The following is a 15,567-nucleotide window of genomic DNA, read 5'->3' as shown; positions in this document are numbered from 1 at the left end:
TGGTAAATATTACAAATGAGGTGTTGAACCACCCCTTTCCAAGATCCGGTCATTCAACATTGACCAGCACACCCCTGCTAGTGACTCCTGATTATTCTGAATTTTTGAACTATTATATTATACACAGACATGGTCACGACTCAGATCAGGATTTAGTAGACATGAGTTTACTAAAATGTAATGGCACCTTATCTTTGGGAAAAATGTTATTACTTGAGTATGTTTTATGTTGAGTTTCTTAAAAATATCTTTTAGAGAAATTTAAGTATTGTCAAAAAGCAAAAAAAAAAAAACAAAACAAACTAAAATAAAATGAAAGAGAAAACAAATCTCTAGATTGTCTAGGTGATTGACATTGTAAAATCACCATACAGAATATCGTCAACAACAACAACAACAAACTCCCCGTTTCCTAGCAGTCACTGAACACTATTAATGGAAACTTTCATACAAGATTAAGAAGTCAATATAATGCCCTGAAGCACAGAACAAGGATTAAATTGGAATCGGCATAATTCTATTACACTGTAGTGTATGCTGATTATTTGGAAATTGATCTATGAATATATGCTAATTCTCTAGGCACCAAAATGTTGAATTAACCAGATGACCTCATTTCCCTGCCCACAAAACACTAGTTTTACCGCACCAACTCAATAGGTTGTTAAGGACCTCCTACAGGTGGGAACCTTTTCATATGATTCTGTTCTTCCCTAAAAGGGCTATGTGTTTGCAAATAGAACACTTTTAATAATGAATGTCCCTGCACAATAATGTTTACATCCAACGGAACTTGTAACCTATTTACATTGTATATAATTATATCAAACTGACCCATTTTAAAACTGCGGAAAACATATCAGTCCCTGAGAAACACTTTGGAACTGAGATTTAAGTAGATTGTTTTCCTTTGCTAAAACTATTTCTATATCCAAACTTCATTAAAGATAGATATGCAGGCAAGTGTCTGCAGAATATAACCTGTGCAGGTTGGCAGAATGGGGTAATGTGGGCAAGACAGAGACAAGTGGTCTGCTTTGTGTCCAGAGAGAAGAGCAAACCTGGATCTGAGTGGACTGCTTGCGCCTGCAAAGTTAAAATACGTTTTCCATACTGTGCAAAGCAAAACCTGCACAACTAGTACTTTCATATAAAGTGAGGAAATATAATTTAGGCTGTCCCTGTAGTGAGAATGTTTTCATAATAATAATGAAATCTGACATAAATTGATGCTTAGTTACTTAACAATAGAAGGAGTTAGGAAGACTAAAGCTGATGGATGAAATATCAATTTATATTTGAGCCCCATTGTATTCACTGTGCATTAACAATTTTTTTTGCATTTTCCGTAAGACTTGCGATCATTAATCTACTAAAAAAAACCCTCATCTGACTTATACTATATGCCTCATTTTTATTCAATGACAATTTGTTTTTGTCATGTCAAACTCAGTAAGATACAGTCCTTAAATCACAAAATGTGTCACAGATTTGTTAAAAAATATCCAACCTCACCATCTGTTGATGCTATATATGCTAGTAACCCACAATATTTAATAAAAACTCAAGAGAAAGTTTGGTTTCTATTCTTCCTCTTTTCAGGGGAAAAAAAAAGAAAAAAAGAAGCATATAGACATTTCTTAACACAAGAATTCTGAAACCAAAAGTGTTAACAGGAAAAAATATATGAGGGATTATACATTTCAACATAATATTCCTAGTTTGGGGAACTCAGAAATCGCTTAACATAATTTAATTTCCATACCATTGACATATGATCTGGCCTAGATTAGAATCCCTCCTGGATCCATTTATACCCCATTCTGTACACACTGACTTTCCCCCTTAGACATCCATGACCACGAGATGGCGGTGTGGTGCCCTGTTCAGATACTTTCTCACTTACTTGCAGTCTCTGTCCTCCAAATCAAAGTGAGGGTTGAAGTTGATCATAATTCTCTGGTATGGATCGGGAGCCTGAATCAGCCATTCACATTTTTCACTTGGATGATAAGAATGAGGATAACCAGGAGACGTAAGGTACCCAGGGCTTTCAATTTTTATCGTATCGCCACACTTATCTGTAATAAAAATAACATTTTGGTAAATCTTTCCCTGACAACCACTTAGGTATTCTAGCTTTATATATAAATTACTGGTTATTATTCCATAACTTTTTAGGGGGAACTCCCCGTGGGTCCTTCAGGTGGCACTGATATAACCCTGCCACCAAGGAACACTCTTTGATCCCAGGAAGGTTAGGTCAGGAGAAAAGTAGACTGAGATCTGACAGGACTCTACCCTTACCCCCCACAAGGTTCCTTCCTGAGAAAAAGGTCTTCTAGCGTTAAAAACATTAAATCCTCTCAATGGATGTTAACATGGTCCCCAGGGAGCTCCTGCTAGACTTAATTTTCCCCCCAAGAAGTGTAATCGCATTAAGTAGCAAGTTCTGAGTGGAAGGTGACTAAAAGAAGCTATTCGACCCCTTGTGTGGCTTTTTGATGATAAGCCTGGTCTATGTCATTGATCAGTGGGGATTGTCATCCAAGACTTCGATTGGCTTAAAGCCAAACCTTTTGTGTTGTTGTTTTATCTACCCATAAATCTAAGTGATTTTGAGTTATCTCTGCTCTGGAGATCCAGATCAACAGAGAACAAAGTGTATTTGGTGAAGCAGAAATAATTCTGCTCTACTGCTCCAAGTAAAGTTGTTCAGTCTTAGATCAAAGCAACTGGGCAGAAAGAAAAATAAATAGCCACACAGCATTAATTCTAATTACCTAGATGTTGGAAAAAAGAAAAAAAACAACCCACCACACCAAGGTCTGGGTATCACATATGGTAAGCCACGGTCCCACATTCTGGGAAAGGTGAGCTAACTAGTTTTGAGCCTTCATTTCAAAAAACCCAAATGCTGAAGTGATTCACTGAGAGCCAAATAAACCAGTCACTGGGCTGCTTTATTGTTCAGTGTAGATTCTCATTGTCACTTTTTATGATGGATTTCATGCTGGAAAGTCTCAGCCTGAAATGCTGCCACATTTATTGATGCTTAATTTTAAGCAATAAAAATTTGGTGCATAAACTATGTAAGAAGAATAGGTATGAAAGCAGTGAAATATATAAGCCTATCAATCACAAATTTTCAGTAATGGTATATATAGATTTTAATATTGCATCTAATAGATTCCCTGTGGAAAGAGAATGGCATTCTTTGCTCTCAGCATGAATTTATAAATCTATAGAATTTTATTACAGGAAAACCAGGTCAAATGGAAATGAAAGATGAAGTGCACATCAAAAATGCATAAAGCTACATGCATTACAGAAATCATTTCCCATAAATTAAAAAGAAGACAATATAAATCATATTGTTTTTCTCAATTGCTAGATGTTTCTGACCATGTTTCTTAGACTGGGGGTACTCTTATACTGGTTTCCTTTGCCTTAGCTTTTAAAGGCTTAAGGTTTGCCAAGAAGAAATGTTGCAACTGGAGTTCGGAATCTCAACTAATGATCATATTGGACCCTGTTATGTGATTCTACTGAGGCTCTTCCATTATTTTAAATGTGCAGAAAACTTGGAAAGTGACCCCATCTCACTAAGTCTCCTCCAGCTCTATACAAACATCATGGCAGTGTCTGGCATCCGTTAGAGGAGTGAAATAAAACAGTACTGCTTCTAGTCACTCCACAGAGTCACTTCAGAAGACATTTAGGTGGACTCGGTACCACACCAGAGCTCTTTAATCTGTGACTTCTGAGAAAGTGACAGTGTAATAAGATAATGTGGACTGCTAGACTCCCTGGCTCTGTTAAATCTCTCTAACAGTTGATTAAGAAAGAGCAATTTCTAATGACTCTGGACCATTAGACCTAAATAAGGTTAATGAATTAATTTAGCAGACACTGGTACTCCAAGGAGGTGGACATGGCTTTAAGAGGTCTGCTGTGTTACAGAGGCATTTACTGACTCTGGTCACTGCAAGCATAGCAACATGGCTTTAACCAGTCAAGCTCACAGACTGAGGCTCAGCTTCTCAGCATTCCCCAGATTTCTGCTAAGAAAATTTAAAAATATATTTCATATATATATACATTTGTGTATACATTCACATACACACACATATACATGGAGTTCACAACCTAAAGTCTGGAAGCTATTTGCATTAGGTTTCAAATCCATCCTGTGAACATCTTGACTATGGATTTAATCTCAGGAGTTGTAGAGGGCAGAGGTTGGGTTACTGTAATTTCTAAAGTCTAACCACTTGACCTCTTTCAATTGGAGGAGAATGTTATTTCATCCTTTACCAGATTATGGAAAGATGCCACCAACTCAGGTTCATTAATAAATTGAACTCCACATTCACAGTTTGTGTGTGTGTGTGTGTTGCCTCTAAGCATATCTTTTAGAACACTGCTTGGTAGCTGTTGGGGGGAAATCTATTGCTTCAATCATAAAACCTCCAAAAACCATATTAGAGAGATTAACTTCCATCATAAAGACGTGATTTAAGTTCCTCTTGGTATGAACCCCTCCACTTCTGGTCTCTTATTAAAACAATATACCACCGTAAGTAGTGGGTGTTCTTTTCTCCTAATTACTTTGATTGAAATCTAAGCCAGACAAAAGTAAATATTTGATAATTAGTTAATAATAATTGCTGAAGACTTACTGTAAAGATAATTTCATACCCTTGCCTTCACCTACTTTAAAGCCTAAGTTAAACATGCCTACAACCAGATCACATTTTAAAATACATTATTTAGGTTAGGGGATACTGTTTATAACCCAGCATTCTTTCATTTACTTAACAGTGAGTGGTTTTAAAAGCTAAATGGAAGCTGCAACTAGGTTAGGGATTTTCAGATATCCTGGTGTCTTACACTGTATATCTCAGATTCCTTTATTGACACTATGTAACTTTCATTCATACTTCGGACACATTAGGGGCGATTTGCAAAGGCGGAGGAGGGAGTTCCAGCAACCGAAAAACCGCTATCTCTTGCAGGCACCCACCCGAACAAACGGTTTCGAAGAGCTGCAGAAGAACCAGGAAGTTCTCCTGGTAAAGTGTTCATTAACTTTCAACAGCCATCAAATTTTTGAAAGGGAGTCTCATCTAATTGCCTTTGGGAGGAAACATTATTAAGATAATTGGTGTGCTGATCATAGAAGGTAGGCAGCTCTGCCGTGTAACAGAGGCAGGAAAACCCCCATAACCAAACAAGCAACTTCAGAAGGGAGGCAGTGGACTTGAAATCTTCCTGCCCTAAACCGACTGATCTTCTTTATTTCTCCTCCTGGACAAAAGTTTCCTTCGCCCGGGAGGTGGCTATTGCCGGTTCGCCCTGGCAGCTCTGCGTGAGTCCCGCGGCTGGGGCGGGAAGCCAAACCCCGGCCGGACGCGGGCAACCCGGGAGCCCCGGCGCCGCGCTGTCACACGCGCCTCCGCCTGTCACTTACCGTTGCGAAAAGCGCTGGCCGGGGCGAGGGCGACGGCGAGCGCGGCGCAGAGGAGCGGCAGCCCCCTCTCCATTCTCCCTTCGCCGGATCCCCAGGCAGACGCGGGAGAACGAGAACGTGCGGGGGAAATAGAGCAAAGGGGAAATCTAAACAATCTGAAGAGCTTCAACTCCGCCTAGAGCTGTAAAATCCTCAGTTCGTCTTGGAGAAAAGAGGGCAGAGAGGCAATGCCTTGATCCGAGAGAAATGCTTCTCTTTTTGTGTCTCAAGTCGCCTGCATCCTGTCATTTAGCTCCGGTTTCCTCTCTCTTTTCCCACACTTGTTCCTCTTCCAGGAGCCACTGCCCGGGCCATGTCTCAAAAAAAAAAAAAAAAAAAAGGTGGGGGGGGCTAGCTGGGGGAGGAGGGAGGTAGGGAAACACACCAAAGCCAATTTCCAGAAAGAAAGAAAAAAAAAATCCGACTTGTTTCTGGACCCGTTGGAGCCGAGGAGCTGGCGCCCAGGGGAGGTCCGGGGTGTCTGCGCGAAGGAGAGGAGCAAGCAATGAAAAGATGAGCGGGAGACAGAGGAGTTTCACCAACTGCACCCCCGCCTCCCCCACCTCCTCCGTCCTCCCCCTCCCCTTCTGGAGCCCTTCCCTCGCTTCCTCCCTCCCCTCTGCCGGCACAGGCTCGCCAGTAATTGCCTGACAGGAGATTGGGAGGAAGAAGTTTCCCTCCGTGTGCTTGCCCCGTCCGTCTGTCCGTCTCTCCCGGAGGCCCCGAAGGATCTCCGCGGGAAGGGAGGCGTTGGGGGTCTGCGCCCAGGACGTGTGGGTGTGGGTGTGTGTTTGGAGAGGAGGCTGCGAGGTCGGTGCCGGCGACTGGGTCGGGCTAGCCTACCTCTGCTTGCTCGCTCAGGACCCGGGGGCGGGGGGGGGGCGGGGAGACCGGCAGCTCGCGGAGGATCTCCGGGATCCAGCCGCCGAGGAGTACGGCGCGCCCGGGGAGGTGGCTGCTGCTTCTCCCAACTCTGAATCCCGGGCTGGCGGCGGCAAGGAGCGCGGGGCCAGCCGCGTTACTCCCGCTGTGCCGGCCCGAGGCCCGGGTCAGAGAGCAGCAGGGCGCCCCTGACGCTCCGGGCCGGGACTGCGGAGACCCGGGAAAGCTAGGCTGGAGTGGGAAACGCACCATAGAGCCGGGCGAGGGTCGACAGCGTTGCTGCCGCGTAAAGCCGAGTCAGACCATTCGATCGGGCGAGGCTGGGCTGCAGCCGCACTCGGCCTCTCTGACCGGTAGCAGGGCGCGCTGCCGGGCGCCAGTCGTGCCCGGGTGCCCGCCGCACACCGAGGACTCTATTGTTAACCGAAATTTGGTGCCCGCTCCACCGGGACAGAGGGAACGCCGGAGGGTGGGAGGTGATGCGCCTCTCCAGCTAGGGGGCAGCCGTCGCCCGACCCCGCCCAGTCTCATGTTTCTATGGAGCCCAGGTGTTCCCGGGGTTGGCAATTAGGGGTCCAGTGGTCCCGTTTCGGTGCCTCTCGGAGTAGGGAGAACAGTGGTGGGGGAGGAGAGCTCTTGGCAGGGCTCGCACGGTGCCCACCCCAGGCCACAGGCGATTGTCACGCCAGTCCCTCTAGCTCCTGTCCACCCCCACCTCCCACGGCGGCGCGTCCTCACTGTGGGCGGGATGCCCCCCAGTTCCACCCCCAAGAGCTTTCCGGGAACTGCTGCAGTAGGCCTCTGAGGCTATGAATAGCAAAGACATTTCAGGGAACAAACAGGTTTCGGCCACCAATCTGGCCCTTGAGAGGGTAAATGCCCTCCCAAGGACCCCCTCCCAAAGAGTTCGTGGGGAAGGTGAAAAGGTCACTACACCTTCTGGGAATTGGCGTTTATGTACACACCCTGAGAGCAGAGCCTTATTCCTACCTGGCGCAAAGAGCTGGCGCAAGACATGTAAGAATGTTGGCAAGGAGACTCTGGTCAAGGGTTTTGGCGGAAGAACTAGGGGCGGGACGGGAGAGGGGCAGCCCAAGGCGCGCGGGCCCGGCTGGAAGCGATGACTCGCGCCCCTTGGGTGCGGGCCGGCCGGGCGCCGGGCGGAGGTGCACCCGCGGCGCCAGCGCTCGCCGCGCTCTCTCTCCGGGTCCAGCTTTGCCTTCGCCTGCCCGCGCGCGGGGAGCCCCCGCCTCCAAGCTGGAGATCCGGCCCCCTGGCGCGGAGAACGGGCCCTGCCCCCGGGCTCCTCTTTTCCCTCACCAGTTTCCCCGGTTCATGGCTCTCGGACCCCGGGGAGGCGCTGGGTGGGGAGATGGTACTTCGAGGCCGGGAATCAAATGCTTGGGTCGAGCGTAAGGGACAGTGGCGGGGCCGCGGGCAGCCCAGCGTCGGGGCCCCGGGCGACGGGAGGGCGGGCGGGAGGGAGGCAAGACCCGGACGCCAGCCGCGCCCAGCGCAGACCGCGGGGAGCAAGCGCTGCTGAGGAAAGCCCCCGTGCTGGGCTCCGACGGGCACACGTCGCCTCCTCCCCGTGTCCTCTCTGCCCCCAGCGCACCCCCGCCAGTCCCAGTCCCTGCATCATCTGATTTGGGGTGACCCCGAGCGACCTCAGTCCAAGGCTCAGAGAGAGAGAGAGAGAGGCGCCTCTCAGAACTGGCGGGTTGACAGAAGGGGAATGGGGGTGTTTGCAGCGGTCAGGGCGTCCTCGAGTCACAAATACCCCGCCTTCTTGGTGGGAACTAGGAGGCCGCACTCGCTCCGGGGAGCCGTTTCTGACCGGACTGCGCCGCGGCGGGGTGAGCGAGCGGGCACACGAGGGAGACTTGAGCTGTATTGTTTTTATAAAACTGCCGCCAATCTCTCTTCCCCTTTCCGTGCTGAGTGTGCATTTCCCAGCCTGGACCCACCACGGTAACAAATAAAGCCATCGGATCATGCACTCAGAGAGGGACTGCCCCCACTCTGCAACCTCGCTCTCTCCGGCTCCCTTTCCACCCTTCCCGGGGAAGGGCTCCTCCAGTATGTCAACACGCAGAAAACCCCTGTCTGCTTTCTTGCTCACCGTCTGAGCACTTTTGCCAGGCTTTCTCCAACCAGCTAATAAGACATGCACTATGTGCTGTGGGGGAAATATCAAATTTAAGTTCTGCCTCTGATTTTTCTGGTCTTACCTGATCTGAGGCTTTTCTAGACTCCTTAGTTTCTCCACAGTACTGGGTAATGGAGCCCTACCACACTGATTGATAATTGCCAGCTAGTGGGTTGGTACAGAGCAAATTGTCCTTGCTAACAACCTCTTTCCTCTGCTGTTAGATTCCACTAAGTGCTGAAAAGGGTCAGTTTTAGATTTCTGCAATTCTCCAGCAACGGAGACAGACCGACCTTTCTATGAGAATAAGTGATAGACAGAGGAAGAATTTGGCAGTGTTCCTAGGTTGATTTTATTTTGATTTTATGAACACATCACTCTTTCTGACATCACAAATCCCCAGACTAGATAGGACCTAGTTCCATTGAAAGGAAGATTCATGGAGCACACTTCCAGAATGCCAGGCCCTGGCCTTGGGTGGGCAATACCCAGACCCATAGACTCCCATGCAGGAGCTGCTGCAGGAATAAGGCACTCAGACCTCCTGAGCAGGGCTGAAATCTTTGCCCACCATTAAGGATAGACTGGGTGGTAAATGTTAGGTTCTTTTCATCAAGCTCTCATCAATTTGTCAGAAATAAGTCGAGATCCATTGCTCCCAAAGGGCCATATGAGCCACTAACTTCCTCAGAGTATTTCAGGTTGATGCAATATGGAGATTGAGGCTGGTATTTCAAAACTATATCAAGTCTAGTCAAGTTTTTTAAAGCATCAAACCCACATATTTCAGAAAAGCAATAAAACAACATATTTTTAGTAGGAGCTAACCTACATTTGAAATAGAAGAATGGAAGAAGTGAAACTGGGAAAAGATTAAACATTGAAATTTAAATTAATTTACTATTTTTTAAAATTTATTTATTCTTAGTAATCTCTATACCCAGTGTGGGGCTCGGTGTCACAACCCCCCAGATCAAGAGTCACATGCTCTTATTCAGCCAGCCAGGAGCCCCTACTATTATTTTTTTTAGCTTTCTATTAAAATTGACAGTTCTGCTGGGGCACCTGGGTGGCACAGTCGGTTAAGCCTCCCACTCTTGGTTTGGGCTAAGGTCCTGATCTCAGGGCTGGGAGATCAAGCCCCACGTGGGTCGTCCTGCTCAGCATGAGTCAGCTTGAGACTCTTTCTCCCTCTCCCTCTGCCCCTCCCCACATTCTCTCTCCTCTCTCTTTAAAATAAATAAATAAATCTCAAAAAAATTCTTCAAATATTGGAGAAAATACTACCATCTAACATTTAAAACAAAGTTATTGTATGGAGTTTTTGTATTAAAGCATGTGCTTTAATAAGCTGCAGGAAGACAATGCTAAAATTTGAATAGTGTTAGTGGATTCAAAACATTTTTTGGTGTTAGAGGTTAGGGCTAGAATTTGAAAGTTGTGTATTTTTATTTGTCTGAAAAAACAATCTTAGATTATTCTGCCTTCATTTAATTACTTTTTAATTAGCAAAATTAAGATGATAATAACCAATAGAAACACTCATCAGACCAATAAAAACATCATTAGAGAGAACATATTCAAAATTTCTGGACTGTTTTTAAATAGGAGAATCTATAAAATATAATTTGAGCAATCAAATAGGGAAGTAGCTCTCTCTTAACATTTAATTACAGTTTTATAAAGAGAACTAAAATTTTAAGGAATTTTTGAAAAAAATGAGTAAAAAATAATTTTAAAATTTAAAACAAAGACCAAAACAACAACAAAACAACCAATGAAAGAACACAAAACCACAGTTAAGAATTGTCAAATTTATCCTAACAGAATTTAGTTTTATTTTGTATTCTTATCAGATAACTTCAGCTGCTACATGGAGAATGAATGGGTTATGAGTAGAACAAGGGAAGAAATGAAGAGACCAGTTAGTAAGTAACTATGGTAGATCTAAATATGAACATGAGCAAGGATTGTAGCAGTGGAGGTTGGAAAAGGATGTATTTCTGGTGTATTTAGAGGGTATAAACAACAGGGCAGATGGTGAGATGGATATGCCAGTGAAGGAGAGGGTGTGGTCAAGGACAACCCCTAAGGTTCTGGCTTTCATAACCTGATGGGTGTTGGTGATAGCCTTTAAATAGGCAAGGGACACTAGCAGACTAGTGTGGAAGGAAGATCATGAGTTTGAGCTGATCTAGGTTTAGTGTTTAGTATCTTTGAGACAATCAAATGAGGAAGGAATACAGAAGAGTGGTTTGGATTGGAGATATAAATTTGTGAGTTGCTGATATGTAGTAATATATCATGGTATCACAATACAGTAACTATAATAAATTAGTAATCAAAGTGGAAGGAATGGATGAAATTGCTAAGGAAATTGGAATAGGAGGCCAAGACAGAATGATGAAGAATATTTCAAGGCTGGATTGTCAGGATGACTCAACAAAAGATCTTGAGAATGAGCAGCCGGAGAGGTAGGAGGAAAACCAGGAGAGTATATTGTCATAAAAGTCAAGTAGGAGGAAGAGTTCTAAAAGGAAGTGCTAGACAAATGAGTTGAATACTGTTGAGAGTCCTAGCTGGATGAGGACTGAAATCCAATTGGATATAGTGCCAGATGGTTACTGAGAGGGACTTTAATAAGAGCCTTTTCAGTGGAGTGATGGAGAGACAGGGCTGGAGGCCAGAGTGGAGTGGACTAGTGAGTGAGGGGAAGGTAAGGGACTAGGGACAAGGAGCAAAGATAATTCTCTCTGAAAGTTTCTACTGAAGGTGGGGGAGACGGACAATAGATCTAGAAGGAAGAGGTGTGGAGGGAGGTTGGTTCTTTTTCTTTTTTGTTTGCTTTTAAGATGGGTGCCCTTGAACATTCTTGAATGCTAATGGGTAGAATCTAGTATTGGGGAAGGTATTGAAAATAAGTCACAGAGAAGATAATCAGGATGTAAATTGTTTGAGAAGGCAGGAAGGGATATAGTATAGAGGCCAGAAGGGCAGACTTACCCTAGATTGGAAACGGGACAGCTCCTCTGTCATAACTGTGTAGGGAAAGAGGAGCTGATGAGTATAATTGCAAGCAAGTTTGCCCTTCTGGGAGGGGGGTGGTTTCTCCCTACTGTCTTCCATTTTCTCCTGTCTCATGTGATAAGAGGGACAGGGGAGATATTGAAAGTTTACGGAGAGGAATGTAATTGAAATGAAGAGCAGACTGACTAGAGAAGCTGTTGCTATTGTTTTTCGATAATTTGGTAGGCTGCAAATTTGGGCTAGGAACACATTTTCCTAGAAAAATTGGCTAGTATTTCATGGAACAAAAGTTTGCTTAACTCCTCCAAAAGTAGTAATAGAATATTAATGGCATTATTTCAGTTTTGTGACTCAATGTAGGTGCTCAATAATGCTTGAAGAAAAGGGAATTTTTCTATTATTTATAACAAATTAATGTACAGGAAAGTGTCACTCCAAGCAACTCTTTGCAATAGTGTCTTCCACTCCCACCCAATCTCCTTCCTTGTCCTTTATCCTTCTAGAGATGACCCAAGAAGAATTTTAAATGGTCATTCACCCCCTATACTAGACATCCACAGACTTGCTTGTTTGGATATTCCATATTAAATAAACTAAAATGTTTCTTCAATTTTGTAAAGTCAAGATTCAACAACAACACTGCACACACTTTTCATAGTTACATATGTAATTGTTTTGCTTGCTTTGAGTTGTTCTACAATTTCCCGCCTATCAAGTTCAATCAAGTGTATTGGGTAGACTACTTGTCAGTGGACATCATTTTCAACAAAGCCTACTTCCTTTAGTTTATTATGCTAAACCATCAGATTGTCAAAGTGCCTTGCCTCCTATGGAAGAAGTGATAAATTAATACTTGCTGGTTGATTTTCAGCTACAAAATTCATTGCCTTGATGGCCTTGCTCTAATACCACACCAATGTTTGTATGATCTGAGAAGTCGTGCAAAACAAGGCAGGCCTTTTTGGAACTTTTGTATTGTAAAAAGTCTTCAGACTATTCATAAGTTACCTTTTGCAGGCATGTTCTCCTCCTGCACAAATGTTATAAACACCTCAGGAGGGACAATAAATAGCAATGAAGACAGGAAGGAAAAATATTTGGTAAGAGACACTCCTGCACTTTCTCTTCTCAATTTTTTTCAGTGTAACTTTTAGTCATAGAAATTGAAAATAATAGACATGTAAAAGTTGAGGCTGCAAAGTTGTTAAGTGATAGGTGAGAAGACGAAATATATAGGTTTGCATTTTGAAATGTAAAGCCAAAAAAAAAAAAAAAGAAGCAAGTGTCCATCAGAACTTTCTACTTATAATTTGCCTTCAGAGTTTCAAAGTGGACCTGGGTCTCACCAGCCTCTAAATGCATCATTTCTCCTTCTTATGCCACAGGTAGAAGAATCAAGATACATTGAGAGTTCAAATTTGGCAAGATTATGCAGCAATTCTGTGATGGAATAATCCGTGGGAAACTCATGTTTTGAATTTATGTTTGTGTTTTAAAGAAGACAGAAGTAAAGCTATAAAATAAGTTTAACACACTTGGTTTATTCTTTTGAAAATTCACAGTAATATCCATTAGGTTGTGTTTTATGCGGTCACATGGCATCTTAAATTCATACTGTGCTATTGTCTCTGGTTTGGTATGCAAAGGCATATTTCTCCATTGTAGTTCTGTTTTCTGGATTTTTAAATTCCATTGTGAGATCTCAGACTTTGGAATTAGGTTGAGACATGGACTGGATGTCTTCAAACATATTCAAATTTAACTTGTACTCAGATTTACTCATATTCAAATTTAATGTTGTCTGCCAAACAAACTCCTGTCTCATTGATTTTTTTTTTTAGATTTTATTTATTTATTTGAGAGAGAGAGAATGAGAGAGAGCACGAGAGGGAAGAGGATCAGAGGGAGAAGGAGACTCCCCGCTGAGCAGGGAGCCTGACGCGGGACTCGATCCAGGGACTCCAGGATCATGACCTGAGCCGAAGGCAGTCGCTCAACCAACTGAGCCACCCAGGTGCCCTGTCTCATTGATTTTTAAGATTCTTTGGAACTTGGTTTGAAATTGTCTGCTTTGGGTTTTTAAGCAGGAACCTGTCTGAGACAGATCAACTCTGGTATCTATATAGTTGATATTAGTCCTAATCATGTCAAGTGAATATCTTTTATTATGTAGATAGAAGATAGCAACTTTCCTGTCATGTATAAAAGGAAGCATCTCATAAATTCCAGGATACATGATGAGGGGTAATCAGGGTTGTCAGTTGTCAGTCCAGATTAGCTTAAACAAACAGATGATTTAATGGTCATAATTGGGAAATCAAGGTGTGGACCTAGCCACAGGCATAGCTGGCTCAAAGGTTCAATTGGTGCCAGTCAGCAGGATACCTGTGTTTTCATCAGAGCTGGCTTCGTTCTCCAGCAGGCACTCTACAGCCAGTGTTAAGGGTAATGGCGGCTCCATGCTTAAAGCTTCTTTCCTTCCAGATTGTGATTCTAGAGAAAGGGTTCAGAGATAGGGTAGTTTCTCTCCCAAAGTATGTAATTATAAAATCCAGATGGCTCCACTTGGATTATGTGGCCATCCCTGGAGCGGTCAGTTGTCAAGGGAGAGGAGTTCCTCTTGTTAGTCAGCCTGGGTCACTTGCCCACCAGGGCTGTGGGAACGAGAGCATGAGGGCGCATGATAGACGGAATTCTCCAAGAGAGAAAAGAAGGTTTCTGGTTTCTGTGAGGAAATCGGAAGGAGTCCCTGGTCACCAGAAGCCACAGGTGTCCATTATTCAGCAGACCACTCTTTTTGTTATTGTTTGTTGTTTTCGAGTGACAGTGTATGAAACTTTCAGTTCTTCGCTTTTATCATGGTTGATGACAGTATGTTGTGTTTGTTTTGTTTTCCTTTGTTTTTAGATTTTTATCCAAATATCCAACTGTGGCAGATAGCATGAGTCCATAGTTTTTATTTCAAACTTTATTTGGGGTTAGTGTCAGTAAAAGGATAAAACAGGTGAAGGAGTTCATTTTTAACTCCACCTTGTTTTCAGTGAATATCCTGCATTTTATTTCTCTTCTCCTTGCTCTTTCACAAAGGCCTTTAGAGAAATAGATCACTATAAGAACACAAGACTTAACCCAATAAATGGTGAGATTTCAGGGGCCATGTTATCCAAGTGGGGAAGGTTTTAGGGGCAAGAAATCTTCCAGGATACCCTTATAAGGATATGAATAAAGAATCTGTGCACACTGGTGTCAGAATACTGTCCACTAGGGTTCCAAAATGTTAAGCTGCCTTGGAGGGGGAAATGAGGACATATTTACTTTGGAGAGATTGCTGTGAAGACATGGCCTAAGAGTCGCTTATAAAATAATTTGTTTTCTTCAACAAATGAAAGGTTTTTAGGGTGACATGATTGGTAGACTCTAGTATGAAGTTTGCAATAAACAGTAATCACATCCTAAAAGGAACTTGGAACAGTATGTTCTTCTGCCGATCTTGTGGGGTATGTTTTCTTGAGGTATGTTAAGCCTCATGGAACAAAAGAATTACTTGACTATATTGAGATATATTTGGAACAGGCCCACACACATTTATAGTGCCAGATTGTTGTTTTTTTTTAAACTTTTTAAAAATACATGCTTAAACGGAGATGGGAACAGTGTCAGAGAGACTCTCACCTATGAAAGCATATAGCAGAAAGCACAACTTAATTTCAGAGCACTGTGCTGAGAGTCCAGACCCAGATGGTCCAGGCTACCATTTTACCACAACTCCATGCAGTTCTGAACACATCGCTTCATCCTGCTGGGCTTCCAGTGTTTTCATCTGTAAAAGACAGTCGTTGGGCTCAGTAATCTTTCAGGACCTATCAGTTGCAACATTGTTTTTAGAAAATAAGTTAGAGTGGGCGTGTCATCATCCAGTATTCTGTGAGACCTTGAATGTATGGATGCTGTACCAGGACAGCTCATGCAATAGCTCACACGAAATGGCTCCTTTGCT

At 43.6% G+C, this 15,567-nt stretch overlaps 1 protein-coding gene across 4 annotated transcripts in view; it reads right to left on the bottom strand.

The window, feature by feature from the left end:
* NRP1 (neuropilin 1) overlaps window positions 1–5,866 on the bottom strand; it is a 136,385-nt gene extending 130,519 nt beyond the window's left edge. For 3 of the 4 annotated variants that reach the window (XM_028120882.2, XM_028120884.2, XM_028120885.2), the window contains exons 1-2: window positions 5,474–5,866; window positions 1,907–2,081 (exon numbers count right to left, since the gene is read on the bottom strand). In XM_028120882.2, the coding sequence (XP_027976683.1) occupies window positions 1,907–2,081; window positions 5,474–5,546 (248 nt within the window). In that variant the 5' untranslated portion in view covers window positions 5,547–5,866. The remainder of the gene's footprint in view (window positions 1–1,906; window positions 2,082–5,473) is intronic. The other variant, XM_028120883.2, reaches the window with a different exon arrangement.
* Between the last annotated feature and the right edge of the window lie 9,701 nt (window positions 5,867–15,567).

The sequence above is a fragment of the Eumetopias jubatus genome, unplaced genomic scaffold, assembly GCF_037043125.1.
Source record: "Eumetopias jubatus isolate StellerSeaLion01/CBP00866 unplaced genomic scaffold, mEumJub1_p1.0 scaffold_8, whole genome shotgun sequence".
NCBI classification, from domain to species: domain Eukaryota; kingdom Metazoa; phylum Chordata; class Mammalia; order Carnivora; family Otariidae; genus Eumetopias; species Eumetopias jubatus.
Note: the sequence above shows the minus strand (reverse complement) of the source record. Positions and strands in the feature narration are given on the sequence as shown.